Source organism: Dicentrarchus labrax, unplaced genomic scaffold, assembly GCF_905237075.1.
Source record: "Dicentrarchus labrax unplaced genomic scaffold, dlabrax2021, whole genome shotgun sequence".
In the NCBI taxonomy this organism is placed as follows: domain Eukaryota; kingdom Metazoa; phylum Chordata; class Actinopteri; family Moronidae; genus Dicentrarchus; species Dicentrarchus labrax.
In genome coordinates this window covers 24,834,480-24,853,518 of record NW_026136721.1, presented here as the reverse complement: position 1 = coordinate 24,853,518, position 19,039 = coordinate 24,834,480, and the positions used below count along the sequence as shown (strand labels likewise).

The following is a 19,039-nucleotide window of genomic DNA, read 5'->3' as shown; positions in this document are numbered from 1 at the left end:
TAATGACACTATTATGAAGTTGTATAATGTTTTTTCATTGAAGAACTTCATATACTTATAATTTTGCACAATTGGTTGTTAAATATTTAAATAAAGGTCTTTAATTATCTGAGAAAGTCTGCAGTCCACTATATATATATTCTATCTGTATTCTGTAGTCTTTAAAGTGCACTTATGTTTTCTGCTTGTAGGACTTTTGTTTGTTTGAACAATTAGGAACCATAATCCGACCCTTTTCTCTGAAATACAGGGTATTTAATGGCATTGTAGCTGTGTAGATGATTTCTTAATTAATGCATGCAAACAGTAGAGCAAACAAAAATAACACATTTAATTGCTTGACAAACACTTGGCTTACAAATAAATATTTGTACATTTGTTGTTTTTCTGTTTTGTAATAACATTGTTACATTACAACACAGCTGCTATCATGTCATTTGGCTTAAAGAAACTTCTGTGTATATGCAAGATTTAACATTGGTTATGCACTAATGGCATTGGTTGTGTACAACAACTGAAAGTCAAAAAACAGATTCTACATTTAATAACAATACAAACATGGCCAGATAGGATCTTCGCATTTAGTTAGCTCCAGTTGTGGTTGTTAAAACAAGCACACCCTCTGGAAGTCTTACTGTTTGCTTTATTAAGGACTGAGGAGGTCAGTATAAAGTTGGGAAGCAATGATGTAAATCATAAGGGAGAAATAGGAATGAAATAAAAATATATTAGAAATAAGTTCTTACAATGTACAGCATAATTACTTCGGAGTTACCATGTAATCATTTGTACTAATGGTGTTACAATACAGTGTGTACCAGTACATATATGTAGTTACTGGGGAACAGGATGTGAAGTTATGGAATAAGGGGGTTATTTAAAGGAAGACTCTGCTCTAATAATTAATTTAAACGCCCAATCCTCCAGGTACAATGACTCATTTGCAACTCTTTCTTAGTTTATGGAGACATCTTTGTTGACAGGATGGTATGTAATGTAATGGACTTCATGAATTACTGCATGGATCATATGTTGCTTATGTGGACTGATATCCACAAGCCTAAAAAACTTTAACTCAAAAAATAAAATGGTCTGAAGGGGATGCTGCAACATTTTAATATATTTGACACAGAAGAATATTTTTTTGTGTTCAAGATCTTCTGTTTTGATTAATATAAATAATATAGTTGCAGTTGATAACACTAAACATTTTTCATTTTACTTTTAAGATTTATAATCTGGACACAACAGGAGTGAATAAAATGATGACATTGTTTAACAGCTAAGAAAGTAGCGATTACTATTAATGTAACATAACATGATACTGTGGGTTGATTTTCCTCATGTCCTCCCCACATTTTTGAGTTACCAGCCGCCACTTGCAGAGTAAGTACAGGGTATGTGGACTGTAATCTAAAGTGCCTTTAGTTCCCCCCTTGTTACATATAGTTAGTATGTAACAAGGGGGGGACTACTACCATATATATCTAACTTACTGTGTAGCTACAGAGAACATGAGAACAGTTTGTTTTGATTGTACTTGTTTCTAAACATGGATGAAAAAACAACAAGTGGGCCTATATGACCATTTCTTTACAACAAGAGTCACAGAGTCAGAGACAGTCCTCACTCTGAGGAATGTGAAAATCTTGTCTTGGGATTAGTGATCATTGCCCTATTGCATACGGGATACACACAATTAACAAACTTTCCTCAATAACCTTTTTGATAGCAACATGTGGAATTACGGATGTTGAACTAGTTCTGTTGTATAAATTCCTCCTTTTAACAAGGTGGAAATAAAAAAATCGTGGCTCTCCCCTGAAGTTTCCATCTTATTCAGGGTGAGAAACAAAGCCTGGTCTCTCGCTAGACGCCCTAACAAGGTATCTCATTGGGCCTCTTTCAGAGAAATTGGGAATAAATGTACAACCCTTGTGAGAAAAGCTAAATATTACTACAACTTCAACTTGGTCTCCAGATGTTACTCAAACCCTGTTATATTTTGTAAAGTGGTCAAATCTAACAAAAACAATTCTGCTGCCTCCATTCCTACTCATGTAGAGTTTGATGATTGCTTATGATCATGATCAGATTCAGACCTGTTGTGCATTTAATAGACATTTTGCAGCAGCTGGTCACATTTTTGAGGATGGTGGATCTCCCCCACCAGCACTGAACATAATTTTGATTATATATCCATGGCAAATGCCTCTTAGTTCACGTTAGATCCCAACTCTCCCAGCTCAATTATTGATGCTTTTCAAACTACTGATGCCAAGAAATTGACTGGTGACAATCCTAATTGTTCAGCTCTACTGATTGCTGAGAAAAATAACACACATTTCAACCTATTTCTACTAGTGTGGAAACCTGCAGACATGCCTCATATGTGGAAAAAACATTTAAACATTTTAAACAAAACAGGGGCCTCCACAGGCCAGCAACCACAATGCACCTACAAGATGCACACAAAGAGTTCAGACGCTCCGGATGGTGCCTATGGCTGCCTCACTTCAGTTGTTGACCGAAGCGGCAGGTCAGCGTGAGTCCAGCGATGGTCTGTATACACCCCCCACCAGGGTACAGAACGGCATTCCCTGGCAAATGCCAGCCAACATGAGAGACCAGCCGGACACTCATCCATCCTCACCATCATTGGCTGATTTCTCCTGTGGGGTATTGTGGAAGTTGTCCTGATGATAGCCCCTGTAAACGTTATGTTTTACAGAGTGAGTATTCTTTACTGGTTTCTGTTATAGAAAACAGTGAAACCTGTTGCAAACCATTAAAAGCTCTTAAAATCCAGCAAACGCACTTGTACACTTGTAAAAACTGTTATAACCTGTTATAAACCATTAGAAGCACTTACAGACCAATTCAGATTGATTCAAAAGATAAAGATGTTGAAAATGAAAATACTGTCCACTCTCACCCTCATTTGTCCTCACATCTGCTGTGGGATAGCCAGAGCCCCTTATCTACACTATGTCCCTACCTCTAAATCACTTCTACTCCAGAGAAATCACAGAAAAAAACAGGATGCATTCCAAGGTGGTGTTCTAACGCTTTCAGACATCACTGATGGAACAGGAAAGGATTCTGATCCGTGAGGTCAGACCTGGTCATTATCTGACTTATTTTGGTCATTTCCATAGCAACAACCAAAACAATATTAAATGTCCTCTAAAACAAAGTGAAATCGAATAACATTCAACTGTAAAAGACACACACACCATAACAAAGGCTAAATAAATTAATAATTATTTATAAACAAAATACAACTACATTTTATGTAATACAACTACATAAAATTAGTCTAATACTGTCTGATATGTTTCAGCACATTAAAGGACAACCCGGAAACACAGCAACATAATAAAAGCAAGGAATCTTTAAAATGCACTTAATTTCCTACTGTTCTTTGTTTTCCGAGGGTCTAAGACTGAATATCTAGTATTGTTCTTGTCATTCTTAGTCTTAAATGGATGTATGCACACATGACAATTTAACCGAAGCGATGTTTGTCATTCACTAACGCTATTGAATGTTTGACCATGTTATGAAATCTAAAGTAAATATTAAAATATATATATACTGTGATGCAGTTTTAGTCTGACATTCTGTCATGTGGTAATATAAAATGTGTGTTACTTATTAACTCACATGACAAACAGGACAGCTTCATACTGTCAGGCCTCTTTGAGATAAAATCACAGAGATAACGGATCTCTTGTCATTGGTTTTTTAGTGTTCCTTTGCTAAAACAACCAATACAAATTCAAATGATAGTGTTTTCAGTCCTGGTGTGAAATTGATGCATCACTGGAGGAAACCCATTTTTACTGTTAATTTGAGTAAAACATGAAAAACAGCTGCTGCCACAGTTTAGAAGAGCAATGTAGCAACACAGAAGATGTCATTAAGTTGGAGACAGATTCTGTCATTACTAACAGAGAATCACAGCACGTGTTATGTGTTTATATTAATACTTTTTAAGTAAAGTCTCAGTAAAAGTGTACCATAGAAATTCTATGAAAAGTCTTTACTAACCTGTTGTGGCTACACGTTTTGACAAATAAAGACAGGTATCAATTAGACGCCTGGTCTGGATTTTATAAACATTCTTTGAATGAATAAAACCCCTTAAAACCCACTCAGTTGCCCGCTTGAGCAAGTTCTAAGATGCTTATATTGCCTACAAACAATGTTTAAACTTTTGTCCCTCAGGGGAATCTTCTCTGTTAATGATGTATATTCTGTTGTGTCTCTTCTTTTGTAAGAGACTATGTCTTTGTTGTGATGGAAAATCGAAACTGAAATGTCATTGTGAAGTTTTGCTATATGGTGTCTATCCCATTAACAACTGTGTCCAAAGTTAAAATTTCTTGAACCGTGACCAGAGGGTATAGTGCTTGTGAATGTGATTAAAGATGGAGGATATAAATATAGCTATACAATAACAAATCATGATCATATTGAGATATCAAGGTTTGTTGAGATAAAATCTCCAGATGACACTTGCTACAGGTGGTAAAATTTAATGACTGCTCTAGAGGAAATAAAATAGGTCCACCATGAGTAAACAAGATAATTACAGTATTTGGAAAGGGTTGAGCAAGTATTGTTTTGCAGGTAGAAATATGGCTCTAGGCAACAGATATTACCGTTTTGCAAGCACAGATCACTTCAACATCCATCTTCCCTGATTTAGACATCAAATATTTGAAATTATTGTCTTAATATTACTTTAATGTTATTTTCATTTTACACTTTATTCTCAGAATTCAAATACAATGTGTGTGTGTGTGTGTGTGTGTGTGTGTGTGTGTGTGTGTGCGTGTGTGTGTGCGTGTATGTGTTTGTGTGTGTGTGTGTGTGTGTGTGGGTGGGTGATCAGTTGGGCAAATTGGGCTTAGTGGTTAATTCAGCTCAGCATGTGTCAGAAAATACTTTAAGTCTATATGGATTATAAACAGGATGTAGTCCTTTAATGTTACAGAAACACAGTCTAGTCGAGTAATGAAATTGTGTTCACGCCTGTTTTGGTTTAGTCTCCAGAGGCTGCTATGAGACCGACCACATCTGACATGAAGTAACACACCTTTAAAGTGTGAGAGCAATGTGGGCACATCGGCTGTTTAAAAGCTAATGGAGTTTCCAGAAGGGACCAGCTTGAAGGTAGCGAACACAAGCTTAATATTTTATTCTTCATTAAGCTCGTACTACTTAACACTCGTACTTTACTGAGGCGGAAGGCAGCTCTAAATATCAAGGGATATGAATTACAGTTTGAGGTGCAAGATGAAGTTTTTTCTTCTGATGATTTTCTGCTTGATCAATTCACCTGTAGCTGTAAGTATAAAAAAAATAATACATACTCTTTTCTTGCTATTATTTATTATTTAGAAATAATTGTCAGCTAATATGAAAGACAAACCTGTATTTGAATCAATGTTTTTTGCAGAATTGTCATCATCGAAGCAGTGACTCTAGTTCGGATAGCAGTGACTCTGACAGTGATGAGGTAAGATTTTAACTAATTCTAATTAATCATTTATCAGCTATACTCAAAATATAGCAAAACAACTTTGATTTTTAAGAATATTTGATTGTGTTTGTTTTGTCCTGCTGCAGAATCGCCGCCCATGGCCTCAGCCGAATCCTCCCTGGCCTACCTTCCCTTTCTGGCATCTTATTCCTGGTTTGTTTCCGCCGCCACCGCCACCTACTGCCCCACCTCCACCTCCAACACCAAAACCAACTACTACGACCCCAAGTCCAACTACAACCCCAACTACAACCCCACAGACCACGGTTACTCCTACCACTGAGAGTCGAGGAGACAGCGGATGAACTGTACTGATCTGAGAGCAGGAATAGCAGATTGAATGCGGTGTGTGTTTTTTGCATTTATGTATGTTGGTTATATTTTATCATGTTGAATCAATTTTTGAATCAGATTTTATTGACTTTTATAAATATATATATATATATATATATAAATGCATTTATTTGCATGTTTCACATTTCAGTATTTATTGTTCAACTCTGTTTTCATGCCACAGTCCATCTAAAAATCTGAACAATGTAAAGATATATTCAGATAGCAGTGAGTGATCTGAGACATGTAAGTTGAGACCGGCACTTTGTCAGGGTGTAATTATGAGTTTTGTCGGAGGCTGGTCTCCGGACTGTGCTGGAGACGCCTGTGGGAAGATGCTGACGAAACACTGGTGTTAATATCCACTCAGTGGGCACACACATCACCATGGCTGGATCAACACAGCTTAAGAAAGGGATGAGTGTTGAGCCTTTAATACCTGACTCTTTGCTTCATCAGTGAAGTCTGTCACACTGTACTTTTATCATGACTCAGCCTCTTGACTAATATTCACATTTATCGCATTGCACTGCAAACTCTTTACGGTATTTATTCACAGACACTTATATAAAAAAAAAAAGAACAACTGCCTTAACTTTCTAACAATTGCACACCTGTGTCTTAATATACAGCGTAATCACAGTCCTTCCATGTGTTATGTTTGTGCCAAAACAGTGGGTTTTGCACAGCCACTCATTATGAATGTAATTTTATGTCCACGTTTGCTGGAATGTCAATTTAACTTGCAAACTTTGTTATGTGAACCGGCCAAACAATAGGCAGAGGTTGATGAAAATCAATACTTTTGAAACATGCACTGAATAATTACTTGTGTGTATTTTATAATTTGTATTTGATGGGGGTTTTGAAAAATAAAATAAAATTTGAATTAAAATTCATGTCAAGCTAGCATTTTTTCTTGACATATTCCTATGAACCCAATAAGACAAAAACATGTCAGAAATTAAGGACTTTGCTGTAAAAAATATCATATAATGATATTGTGGATGTTACAGTCCAATCCAATTACAATCCTATAAGCCTGTTTATGGTGTTATTGGGGGGGGGATGACATGCAGCAAAGGGCTGCAGGTCGGATTCGGACCCTGAGCCGCTGCAACAAGGACTGAGCCTCGGTACATGGGACGCCAGCTCTACCAACTGAGCTAACCGGGAGCCCCACCTCAGCACACTATTTTGTCTAAAGTTAACGTCTGTCAAAAGTATATATAAATAGTGTATTTTAAGATTAGACTTACAGTAGTTTTGCAGTACAAAAACAGTCTGATGAGGTAGCAAACAGAGTTTTATGAGTTTTTTTTATATGACCATATATAACATGGCTTGAACATTGTGTGGGAAGCTGTGCAAATATATACCAAGTAAAGAGTATTTCCAATAACCTAATGCACTACTGTACAATATGAAGTTAGAATGACTCAGATTTCTGCCATTTGCCAAAGACATAATAGTTAGGTGGATTTTAGCACCATAGCTATGTATAAGAGTGCATGTGCATCTGTCTATTACTGTTGACCATGTAATGTACTGGTTACTTGTCCAGGGTGTTGCCTTGCTTCACAATGCATGCTGGGAAGGGCTACAAAAACCCCTATACATTTGCAAAGGAAAATATGAGTTAAAAGAATGAAGGTGTTTCCTATTGTATTTGACACACTTGAACAACCATTGCATTTAATATTCTATTGACACTATTGAGTGAAAGACATTTAAATACCAAAACTGTAATAATAATTACATTATGAATTGAGACCATGGCTAGATACTGTATATTGTACAGGCGTCCTGGCCACACACATTTAATCCTCCAGCTATTACGACATGTACAGCTATTCTTGGATGAAATTCAGATCTTTGACTGATAATAAAAAATAAAAAAAACTTGTGTATACTTGCAATCGGTCTAGCTGAAATGCTGTAAATTTTACAACACACCACTTAGTGTGTGTTGATAGTGATAGTGACAATGCCATAGGTTCGACATGTCTTCTGTGCCTGGGTTTCAGGTACATGTGTGGCTTGTATGGGTGTCATATGAGTACACACCACAAAATTAGAATAAAAAATTATTTCAAAATGATATTTGACAACTCAAATTAAGATGCATTGATTACCTTGTGTATGGCATCCATTTTTTTAACCCTTTATGTTACTGTTCTGCATTAGAATTTGATGCTTGAAGAAGGTCCATGACTTCAGCATTACACCTAATTGTCTATCATTGTTTTATTAACATTTTGTTCAGTTTTGTTGCACATTACACATATTGGGTTTGACCATAATAACAACATTGAAATACTGACACATCAGCCGCACCCACAGGTGCTCTGAGTAACAGGAAAACCACAAGTCCTGGGTTCTTTTGACTTTGTTTATTCCTTTCTGTAGACATTACAGCATCATAAGTGAAGGAAAACAGGCAGTTTAGGGAATTCAGTGGATTTTCTTTGGTTTCCACCTCGCTGTTTCATTCAAACCAGAAGATTAGGTTGAATTAGTCTGTTTTTTTCTGTCATGTCTGTCATGTCTGTTCTGTCATTGGTTGTTTCACTCTGTGAGCAGTGCATAAGTCAATGCCCCTCTCACTGTGTTTCATTGAATGTACACTAAGTGCTCTAAGGGGACATTCCTGTCAGCTTTCATTGATCTTGTGGGAACTAATTTTAAAACCATAATTGATTTTTTTTTTGTTATTGGAAATGATTATTGTAATTCTGCTGTCGTCATGCTTTACCATAATGGTGTCTGCAGGACCAGTAAGTAGACTCATTTATTGACTATACTTCCCAAAACAATTTTAGTTTGTTTTATTTTCACATTTTTCTTGTATATTTTCAGGTCCTTCCTCCCCTCCTTTCACAAGGAGGAGTCACTCAAGGCACAAACCAGGAACCTGATGCTCAGACACCGGCCCCACTTTCCCCTAGGGCGGAGCAACCACAGTCTGGGGTGCCCCAGCAGCCAGGTCCCCAGGGTGGACCACAAGTCCTGCCTCCCACACAACACTACACCTGGTCTCCACTAGGAGGAGATCCAATGATCATGCCTCTGCAGCCGAGCATTCATGGATCTCAGCCAAACCAGCCAACACTCCCACAGCAGCCTTGGGTAGAGAAAAGGCATCCAGATAAAAAATAACACCAAACAAAACAATACATTTAACTACATTTTAAAGCTATTTTCAGTTTTACTATCTATAATTTACTTACAGCAATAACATAAATCCCAGAGATAGTGTTTAGTGAATCAGAATGCATCTAATGTTTGTTTTGTTGCTGTATTTTTCAGATTTTCCCCCCTTATACATACTTTCCTCTTTTGTCATCGCCCTATTCAAATCAACTGGTAAGATATAATGTGGACATACACTGTTTTTTTCTGAGATCTCTCCATGCACTGTAAATAGTACTGCATGTACTGTTCTGTGCTACACTAGACGGTAGATACAAAAATATTTTTCCAACCACAACCCAGCTTGAAAGATTCCCCCTGGGGTCTTTAACATATAGTATATTTTTTCCTTGAACATACTGTCTACATAAACTGCACAGGATAGCTGACAGACAGACAGTGTTGTGGAAATAAAGACATCTGTACTTGTGCCGCAATATGTCACTTGATTTATGACTCGGGGGTGGAAACTTACATACTCTTTTGCCTTCAGCATGTTTTTCTGCCACAAGTGATATAATGTATCTTAATTGTCTCATGGAATAAGAGAGGCTTAGAACTGAAGTTTTGTCTTGTCTCAGTGCAGAAATTGTTGACAAATATTCAAATGTAAATGCCTTTTTTTTTCTTCCTCAGTTTTCCCCATATGGATTCCCAATTTTTCTTGCATCACCTCTTCCACAAACTCCAGCAAATCAACCTCCAAACAGACTAGTGTTACCTGCAGAAACACCTTCTGGAGCTGTTCCTTCAGGGAATACACCTCAGCCAATTCAGCCAATTCAGCAACAACAGGTGTCTCTACCTTTATACACCTAAATCAGACAACATATCATAAAAAAGATTTAATATTCTGCTTCAAAATTTACATTTAAAAAAGTTACATTATACTCAGATTGTTTTATTTTCATTCGCAGAATCCCCAAATTGTATACATGCTCCAGCAACGCATGGTAAATGCAAAGTACAGTCTGTAAACAGATATAATCTTGATTAATGCTCAGTCTTGTTTCACAGTTTTTCTTTCTGACTATGTTTTATTGGACATTTGCTGTCATTCTTTAGAACCCAGCACTTGGCAGTCTTAGCTCAGAGGAACTTGAGGTAACACAGCCAAGATTTTTATCTGTCTCTCAGCCTGTTCAAACAGTCTACTCAGTGAACTCAGTGATCCTATTGATGATCCAATTGTTCCCCCTCCCTCGCCTCCTACAGTATCTCTCCTCTCTTCTTTGTTTCAGATGGCAGCTAAAATGGCTCAGCTGGGTGTGTACCTCCCCAATGTGCTCACAAACCCGTCTGCAGGAGCCGTTCAGCCTGTAAACCAGGCCGCTGGGCTCAAAAACCCTGAACAGCAAGGCATCGTTCCAACTGTGGGGACCTCGTCAATAGGAGTCCCACAGACGCAGAGTCCAGCCAGCTCTGGACCACAGCCGAACACTAACAGGGTCCCCTTAGGTTTGGAGAGACCAACACAGGAGGCGGCCACTGTCCAAACACCTGCTGAACCCAAACTGCAATCCACACAGGGAAACCTTGTCTGAGACTGCAGCCACCAGCAGAGATTCATTGTGACTTACTGAGAAAAAACTAAACACATTATTCATGAAATCCGTAGACTAACAATGAGTCAACAAAGTTTCATTAGCTCTTATCTTAGCAATTTACTAACTGTGAACATTATTTAATGTATTACCGTTACTGTTTTTATCTTTTCAATAAGGGATATCAAATAAGAATGAACAACAAAACCAAGTTTGAATAAACATGAATTGTTTCACCTTTTCAAATAATGTGTATCCTGCCTGTGATTTTAGTTAAAATATATTCTTATCTTACAGCCTGCTAGAATTATTTTTTTAATCACGCCGCGCTGAAAACTAAGTTGATTTGTTACACATTCAGCAGACACGTACACATACAAACATTAACAGAGCTTTTAAGCTCAAAAAAGCCACCTGTTTTGGCAGAAAACACGGTTGGTGACAGTGGAAAGACTGAACCAAAACATTAAAATGATGGTTGCAAAAGAAAACAATGAGCTGAAAGATGCTAAAACTCTCTAAAGTTAAGAGGAACAGCTGAAAAATATAAACTTGATTAACCCCTAATCACCTTAGTTCACCAATAAAGAATATAGTATTACTTTATTAGGAATGCACTCTAACTTTACGACATGTATCTGGCAAACCTTATCTCAGGTTTAATCAGGGTAAGGGGGGGGGTCTTTGACTTTGTGTTTTGTGTGTGTGTATTCTAGAGGGGAAGAAAAGATGGATATCTTCAGTTAAAATGATCAAAAGAGTCAATTTAGGATTTTTAAATCATGCATGGCTTTGTTGGCTTGACAAGACATATAGTTGCTCAGAGGTGAAAAGTTCTTGTCTGGCACATGTCCAATATTGGCATTAACCCCCTCAATAGAGTGGAGAAATAGGAGAGCTGGTTCTGCAGATGGTCAATGTCATTCATCTCCATTGTGATCACTTTACAGTATGACAGCTTTCATGAATTCAGTTTCATGCACGTCAGTGGCACTGTTACTTTCTTTGCTGCACAGTTGGAGTAGTCACAAACGCTGTATGTGTGAACCTGTAGTAATGTCTCCAATTTACCTCAATTTAAAGACTGGGAATGAGAAACTGTTTTTCTGTCTGGTAACACATAATGCAACAGGTTGTCTAAACAGCATGCTGAGACCTTTACTTCACAGTTAATGGATTTTGGCCCAAGTGCAGCACTTAAGTGTCCCTACAGGCTCACATACAAGTGAGCAAGTTCTGTATTTTCAAACTGTCACCAATTTACTGTTCCACCAAAGCCATTAAATCAGTCTATATTGAACAAAGGGTGAAAGAGGCTGAGCCCAAAAAAGGAAGTCTTAACAGGCCTCAAACATGCTGTGATTGCCATGCAGGGATGCAGAAATGCTGTACTATATTCTCACAATATGTATTATAAATGTTATAAAAATATTTATCATCAGCAATTCCTATTACAGAAGTTATACAAGAGGTCTATTTTAGAATGACCACCTAAATAAATAAATCTATTATAGTTACAGTATAATGTCAATTTCAAAAGCTTCACTTATAAATTTGAACCCTATTCATGTGGGTGTAAAAGATGTTGCAAGGGGGCACCTGATCAAACACATCAGTGAGGGATCAAATGTGATTAATGTGCCTTTCAAGCCAAACATTTATTACGAGATTTCTCACAGAGATATAGCTGCCAATAAAAATGAAAATCCTTGGCTGAACTCCAATACCTGTCACAGGTCTGCTCGTCCTATGTTCTGTCAGCAAATAAATAGGAGTAAATCTCTCTCCAGTATCCACACCCCTCCTCAATCCTTCAGTACTCGTGTGCTACCAGAAAGGAAAGGTAATGTAGACAAATAATATCATTTGAATTTCTTAAAGAAAAATTGAAATAATGATGTACTTAAATGCTGTTTCAAGTAATACATTGAATATTATCAAGTCTAATAACCCAATCTCTTTGACAGCTTCATTCAAGATGAAATTAATCCTGCTTGCTGCCTGCATCCTTGGGATGGCTGTCTGTGCCCCTGTAAGGAAAACACATTTCTATTTTTTAAAATATTTCTCCTCCTTATTTCTCTTGATGTTTACTTTAGCTCTGCATACTGTAAATATTTAACAAAACAATCTTACCTAAGGCTTCATGTAGCTGTTTTGGAGCTTCCAGTCATATCACATAACCTTTAGAAACAGATGCTCAAATGTGCTGAAAATGTATATCCAAAGTTTCACTTTTTCTGAACACTTTAAAGACTTGCATTTTGGTTATTCCCAATGTTATCAGTGAATATTTACCAATAAAAGATTGTCTACATTATTGATTCTACACTGACCTGCATTCCATTGATTCTTCAGTATTTTCTCTTCTCTATAGCCGCAGATGTACATGGAGTTTGACATCCATCATGCTCCGGTTGAGGTAAAGTAAGACGCAGCTCAGAACAACTGGTGGATCATGACACACAAAAACCACAGTAAAAGACACACTTTTTCAAACATCTCTGAATAAGCTCTGCACACAGGTCTGCTATTATGTGTTCACCACTGATGGTAACATCTCTCTAGCTGAATGCTCATGGTACTTGTTTGCCGCTTTTTTTCATTATAATCTATATTCATTTTAAGGTCAAAATTATTAATCTGATCTTCACAGGCAGCCCAGGCTATTCCTGCTGGAGTCCCAGCTGGATCTCTGGAAGTTGTAAGAGCTAATTTATACTATTTATTCCCTTTTAAAAACATATTTTTATCTAATAATCACTTATTTGAATGATACTCTTGACTGTTTTCATTTCTAGCTGCTCCCAGTTGATGCCCAGAGACAGCCTCTTGGAGGACCTGTAAGTGACACAATATTGCTTTATTTGCGTGTGTATAGACTACTTAGCAGAAAATGAATATAAAATATATTAAGATGCAATGAAAGCCTGCGCTACCATCTGAATGCAAGATAATTAACAGTATTTACAGTCCAACAAAAGGCAGTTCAGAGACCATAGTAGAGCTACATCACACCGGATGTACTGTAGTATTTAAGTGCATGTGTGTGTGCCTGCATGTTTTTGTTTTACTGGAAGGTCCGTGGCTTCATCAAGCAAGAAATCCCCCAGCCAAACGGTAGAGAGACCAAGGAGGTGGTAAGTGCCTTAGGATTTTTATTTCTTTGAGAGAGGTTGTGTGGGATTTTATTCAACTAATTATTTCTTTTCACTTTTTTTCTCACCTGCTCCAGTTCTTCCCCTTCGGTTTTGATCCGGCAGCTCCTGCCGCTCCTGCTGCTCCTGCCGCTGCTGCCCCTGTTGCCGATCCAATTGTTCCTGCAGCAGCAGCTCCTGCGGCTCCTGCCGCTCCAGCTGCTCCAGCTGCCCCTGTTGTACCTGTCATTGCTGCCAGTGCCCCTGTAAGAATGACTATGGATTTGCATTTTGAGCCATTTAAGTTAACTGAAGAATCAGTAAAACTTGGCCACTGTCAGCTGTCAATCATATAAATGGTTTTATTTATTTGTAATACCATAATAGCTTTCAGTGACAGCAGCAGGTAGGATTTGCACTGCAGAGGTGATGAGGGCAACAGGTTCATTCTAATAAATGAGTATTGCGTCAGAAAAACAGTCTTCCAACTATTTCTGCTGAGGTGCTCAGAAACATCGACTCATCAGCAGACGGTCCTCACTCCTGATTGGCTCATCAGAAGCCTCTGTCATTTCAGGCTGCCAAACCCAGCGGAGATGATGATGATGATGACGATGACTAAACAAATCAGAGTCAGCAGGATGTGCACACACTTGTGCATAGACAGGTACACATGCATATACAGAGTGTACTGTATTACTGCATAAATCCGACTTTTAGGATTTAACTAAATAATTTATGAAAAAAATCTGGGGATCATAAATTCTCTTTCTGTATGACTGAATGTCTTTGAATATGTGAAAGTTTTGTCATCAACACAACAGTTAAGATGTATTTCCTTCACTTCCCACTTTAGGTGACCAATGCAATTAAACCAGCAGCCTACCCCGGTGAGAGATGACCAGCCAACATTGCTGTTTCCTAAAGTATGAAAAATACGGTGCTATGCCTTTGAAAAGAAAATGGTGCTCTGCAGAAGGTGCTATGCTTTTCTTTGAAAGAATGGGGACAAAGTATTGTGTCTCAAATAAAAAATGGTGTTATGCAATGAAATATCGGTGTTTTGAGTCCCTGCACGTTGTTGTTTCCAGATTCAAATTTGCTATAACTGTGCTTCGTAATAAATAAAAAATAACTCATCCATTCTTATCTGGTTGTTTGCTTCCAATAACAGTACATATTAAATATGAAAACATACATATGCAATGCAGTTCAAGATTTTCATGCATCTGATGGCAGTGCCATTGAAATTAAATCATGAATCACATTAAGTATTTTGTAATGAGATTATATTTTTTAAGATATTAAAACATTCTGTAATGTTACTCTATGAATCTGCTTCTGACTAATTCTCCACAAGTTGAATTGCTACAGTTCAGTTCAATTCAATTCAATTTTATTTGTATAGCGCCAATTCATAACAGAAGTTATGTCAGGACACTTTCCAAATAGAGCAGGTATAGACCGAACTCCTTATAACATTATTTACGGAGAGCCAACAGTACCACCATGAGAAAGTACTTGGCGACAAGGGCAAGGAAAAACTGCCTGTTAATAGGCAGAAACCTAGGACAGATCCTTAGGCTCTAGGTGGGTGGTCGTCTGTCTCGACCAGTTGGGGTGAAAGAGAGAGAGAGAGAGAGAGAGAGAGACAGACAGACAGAGAGAGAGAGAGAGAGACAGACAGATAGACAGACAGACAGACAGGTGCACAGCAACAACAGTAGCAACACCTACACTAATAGTAGTGACTGATGATGATGAACAAGCCAATACATGAAGAATGGATAACTCTACTTTAATTTTGTTTAAATGAGCAATTTATTAGAACGAAAGACGTGAGAGTTTCTAATTCTATCTTCTATGTGCACATTCATTACCTTTATCCTCAGTTGGATATAATTATCTTTGTTAAGTTTCTCTGCTCTGCTGCTCTCATGATTTGCAAGCACAATTAACATGTGAGCAACAATATTACATTTAATATTACATTTACACAGGTAATAGACATCATATTGCAAGTTTCAAATGTTAATGCCACAATGCTGCAACTGTCATGATGGCAGAATGAGGAGCAAGCAGAGTGAAGGCGTGCTCTGCTCTAGACAGTGTAATCAAACAGAGTCTGCTATTACACAGAAAGTGGATTTGACCACTGGTCATTTAGTAAAGCTGAAGACTAGACATCTGTACTGCACCTAATCATTGGGGAACATCACTCCCATCGACTGTGATTGGCTCTCAGATGAGCTATTCCCCTATAAAAGACAAGGTAAATCTGTGGAAGATACGAACGACTGGCATCATCTCCAGCATCAACATTCATCATCCTCTCCAGTAGTGTTTTTATCACAGCAGGTGAGTGATGAAGAACTTCAACATATGTTCATGCTTGCTTTTCTAAAAGAATGCCAACCATCCAGAATGGCTGATGAATTTTTTTTATTGTTTATAGGACTTGGATAACCAGCAAAAATGAAATTGGCCATCCTGTGCCTCTGCTTGGCTAGCACAGCCTCAGCTGCACCTGTAAGTTTCTAAAAATAGACAAAGGTTGCTCACATGACTTCATTTTCTCACTTCTGGAATGTTTATTTGATCTAACTATTTCTGTTTTTGTCTTCATTTTAGTCCTTCTTTCATTACCTGCCTCATTATGCAGGTTCCAGACAACAGGTACCACCCTCACAGGTAATGAGATTGTGTGCTATTTAACTTGTGTGTCAGATGTTGTTGTTTTTATTATGCAAAAATGAATAACGCATAGTATAAAGTTACCTTCTTATACAGAAGAAGCACAGTGGAAATACTGCTATGTGAAATTCACTGCCTTTTGACAATTTTGCCGATTTCTCATCCATTCAGGTGAAAAATCCCTTCACAGCTGGTCAGGCTCTACCACAACCTGCCTTACCTGCATTACCTGGTGCTTACAGTGTGGAGCTGGTATGTCAGACTCTTTCTTTTCTCATATGCAGGATTTCAATTCACTTTCTGATGAATGTTTTTAGGCAACGCTTGTTGTGATTATGACACATGTTTAACATACACTTATGTTTCTGATCATTTTTTCTAAGATTTATCCCCACAGAGCAAACCCTGCACAGGTAAACACACACACACAGACACACACACATTTTACAGAAGCATCTTCTCTTTAAAAAAATGTTGTAAATCACCTAATCTCATATTGATTTTTTTTCTCTCATTCTGCAGCCCTTTCCCTCCCATGGTTTCATCAAATACTCCATTCCTCAGCCACCAGGCAGACAGAGTGTGGAAGTTGTAAGTGTTGTTGTATTTTACCGCTTATTAGATTACAGACCCTATTGGGACTCAAAACACCTCAATTATTGCTTCTAGAACAATGCTTAATACAATGAATAACTTGCTGGATAAGATTAGTTGATATCTTGCCCTTGTTTATTTATTTATTTTTTCTTTACATTTGCAGTACTACCCCTATGACTTCTCTCAGCAAACGGTAAACCTTTGTAAACACTGAGTTTTATAATGCATATTGTGAATAGGAAATGATTTCCATTGTGTTTTACACGGTACAGTACTAAATGAGTGTCTGCTTTTTTTTTCCAGATAATGGCGAATATTCCTCCTTTGACAAATGTCCCTCACATAACAAATGTGAGACATTATTTGTCCTAAATTATGCCTTTTACTGTTTTTCATATTTTACATATTATATTTCATTCAACAACACTCACTTTCATTCACTATTTCTCTTTTCCCAGGTGCTCCCATTTGATTATCCACCTCAAAATATTCCCCAACAAATCCCAAATGTGAGAAAAAGAAAACAGCATATATATATCATCTCATTGTGCTTTGAAGATGTTTATTTGATTGCTTCTGAGCATTACTTCACTTTTCTCTCAGTTCTCTCATAAAGTTTTATTTTTTTCAGATTCCCTCATTTGACGCCAATCCTCTTCCATCCCAGGATCCCATGCAACCGCTCCAACAGGATCAGCCCACACAGACAAGCCAGGTACTCATCAGTTTACAGTATATATTACAGTTTAATAAGAGCTGTATTGCAAATTAATCCACATATTGAAAATGACTATTGATATGAATGTTAGCAAATGTCATCTTTGGGAAGGGGAATAATTGTTTTAAATTGCCTTTTTGTCTTTGCAGATGCCGGCGAAGGTGTAAAGTGAATGGAAGGCATGAAAAAGAGGCGAAAATATTTCTTCCTCCTTAACATTCAGACATCTGCAACTGAAACAAAAAACGTGAATACTAATTCAAATTTAATCTGTTTCTGCAACACATGGATGTGCTCGCTAAAGTTAAAATAAAATGCTAAGATGATCATAAAATAGTCATTATTAATTAAGTCTTTTATTTCTAAGAATACTGTTACATTAGTAAACTAAATTATGACACCTGCATAGAATGAAAATAATTTTGTGCTTTACTTTATAGTCTTCATAGATTTCCGATATTATTGTGTTAATGAAGCACTTTGTAATGCTGCATTTCCTCAGTGTACTGCATATGTTTATTAACTCATTTTAACTTTTCCTTAAATGTAATTTTCCTTAAGAATTAAAGTCTAAGTTTTCAAGCAAATTTTGATTTCTCTGTGTTTTTTCAAAAAGTGATTGATTCGAAGAGTGACTGTAATTGCTGTGACTCTTTCCAGACCTTCCAGACAGCCAGTGGTTTCCATTCATTTATCTATATAGTACAGAACTCTTAATGCAGATACTTGATAGAGATAATCTATCCTTTATGGTGAATTTTGTAATAAGATTTAAAGGTGGTTTATGGGCGATGGCTGCCAAACAGCATTGCATTCTTGATCTATGTTATCTGAAAAATCAAGCCCAGAAGATAATTAATACGCAAACACAGGCTTCATTAAAAGAGAAAAGGATCATTAGTGGGCCCTTACTATTCCAATGATTAACAGCAGTAACATGCCACCATATGCTGCAAAGCACCATAAAAAAGGCAAAAAAGAAGAGGACTGCTAACAAGTAAACATTGATATAATTATCAATAAACAATGTTGAATTTAAAATAATTGGCTATGCAAATGTTTTATGAGGAAGGAAATGTATTCAACACAGTTGTTAGACCTCAGGAATTCGAGAATGTGTTTTGGCAGAACTGTCAGTGGCCCCATACGCTTCAAACTATCACACTATAGGTACCCCTCTGGTATTTCTGGATGTTCCCACCATGCTGCATTATATGCTGTTAAAGTCAGGTGACGTGGTATAATGAGAGAGAAAGTCTGCATATGGAGGTTG

General features: G+C 37.3%; 4 protein-coding genes across 4 annotated transcripts; all 4 read left to right on the top strand.

The window, feature by feature from the left end:
- The first annotated feature begins 5,083 nt into the window (after window positions 1-5,083).
- On the top strand, window positions 5,084-6,779 carry LOC127354981 (platelet glycoprotein Ib alpha chain). Its single transcript, XM_051385392.1, has 3 exons — window positions 5,084-5,355; window positions 5,468-5,527; window positions 5,638-6,779. Exons 1-3 carry the CDS (start codon window positions 5,281-5,283, stop codon window positions 5,854-5,856), a joined length of 354 nt encoding a protein of 117 aa, XP_051241352.1. The 5' UTR covers window positions 5,084-5,280; the 3' UTR covers window positions 5,857-6,779.
- Window positions 6,780-8,492: 1,713 nt separating this feature from the next.
- Window positions 8,493-10,869, top strand: LOC127354978 (uncharacterized). Its single transcript, XM_051385389.1, has 7 exons — window positions 8,493-8,661; window positions 8,744-9,013; window positions 9,194-9,250; window positions 9,713-9,871; window positions 9,994-10,029; window positions 10,142-10,180; window positions 10,318-10,869. The coding sequence occupies exons 1-7, from the start codon at window positions 8,605-8,607 to the stop codon at window positions 10,618-10,620; spliced, it is 921 nt and encodes a 306-aa protein (XP_051241349.1). The 5' UTR covers window positions 8,493-8,604; the 3' UTR covers window positions 10,621-10,869.
- A 1,455-nt stretch (window positions 10,870-12,324) lies between these two features.
- scpp7 (secretory calcium-binding phosphoprotein 7) lies at window positions 12,325-14,906 on the top strand. The gene is made up of 9 exons (XM_051385390.1): window positions 12,325-12,463; window positions 12,588-12,652; window positions 12,998-13,042; window positions 13,277-13,324; window positions 13,422-13,463; window positions 13,701-13,760; window positions 13,856-14,023; window positions 14,335-14,424; window positions 14,614-14,906. The coding sequence occupies exons 1-8, from the start codon at window positions 12,370-12,372 to the stop codon at window positions 14,377-14,379; spliced, it is 567 nt and encodes a 188-aa protein (XP_051241350.1). The 5' UTR covers window positions 12,325-12,369; the 3' UTR covers window positions 14,380-14,424; window positions 14,614-14,906.
- A 1,139-nt stretch (window positions 14,907-16,045) lies between these two features.
- scpp5 (secretory calcium-binding phosphoprotein 5) lies at window positions 16,046-18,353 on the top strand. The gene is made up of 11 exons (XM_051385391.1): window positions 16,046-16,115; window positions 16,213-16,286; window positions 16,389-16,448; window positions 16,623-16,703; window positions 16,835-16,864; window positions 16,974-17,042; window positions 17,212-17,241; window positions 17,352-17,399; window positions 17,507-17,557; window positions 17,680-17,763; window positions 17,916-18,353. The coding sequence occupies exons 2-11, from the start codon at window positions 16,233-16,235 to the stop codon at window positions 17,931-17,933; spliced, it is 525 nt and encodes a 174-aa protein (XP_051241351.1). The 5' UTR covers window positions 16,046-16,115; window positions 16,213-16,232; the 3' UTR covers window positions 17,934-18,353.
- The last annotated feature ends 686 nt before the right edge of the window (window positions 18,354-19,039 follow it).

Excerpts from the sequence above, each read along its gene's own strand:
- LOC127354981 (XM_051385392.1), top strand. The coding sequence starts at position 5,281 with ATGAATTACAGTTTGAGGTGCAAGATGAAGTTTTTTCTTCTGATGATT. Across the intron at positions 5,356-5,467 it reads TGATCAATTCACCTGTAGCT|AATTGTCATCATCGAAGCAG; the intron begins GTAAGTATAAAA and ends TGTTTTTTGCAG. Across the intron at positions 5,528-5,637 it reads GTGACTCTGACAGTGATGAG|AATCGCCGCCCATGGCCTCA; the intron begins GTAAGATTTTAA and ends GTCCTGCTGCAG.
- scpp7 (XM_051385390.1), top strand. The coding sequence starts at position 12,370 with ATGTTCTGTCAGCAAATAAATAGGAGTAAATCTCTCTCCAGTATCCAC. Across the intron at positions 12,653-12,997 it reads GGATGGCTGTCTGTGCCCCT|CCGCAGATGTACATGGAGTT; the intron begins GTAAGGAAAACA and ends TCTTCTCTATAG. Across the intron at positions 13,043-13,276 it reads TCCATCATGCTCCGGTTGAG|GCAGCCCAGGCTATTCCTGC; the intron begins GTAAAGTAAGAC and ends TGATCTTCACAG.
- scpp5 (XM_051385391.1), top strand. The coding sequence starts at position 16,233 with ATGAAATTGGCCATCCTGTGCCTCTGCTTGGCTAGCACAGCCTCAGCT. Across the intron at positions 17,043-17,211 it reads GCAGACAGAGTGTGGAAGTT|TACTACCCCTATGACTTCTC; the intron begins GTAAGTGTTGTT and ends TTACATTTGCAG. Across the intron at positions 17,558-17,679 it reads TTCCCCAACAAATCCCAAAT|ATTCCCTCATTTGACGCCAA; the intron begins GTGAGAAAAAGA and ends TATTTTTTTCAG.
- LOC127354978 (XM_051385389.1), top strand. The coding sequence starts at position 8,605 with ATGATTATTGTAATTCTGCTGTCGTCATGCTTTACCATAATGGTGTCT. Across the intron at positions 8,662-8,743 it reads TAATGGTGTCTGCAGGACCA|GTCCTTCCTCCCCTCCTTTC; the intron begins GTAAGTAGACTC and ends GTATATTTTCAG. Across the intron at positions 9,251-9,712 it reads CGCCCTATTCAAATCAACTG|TTTTCCCCATATGGATTCCC; the intron begins GTAAGATATAAT and ends TTTCTTCCTCAG.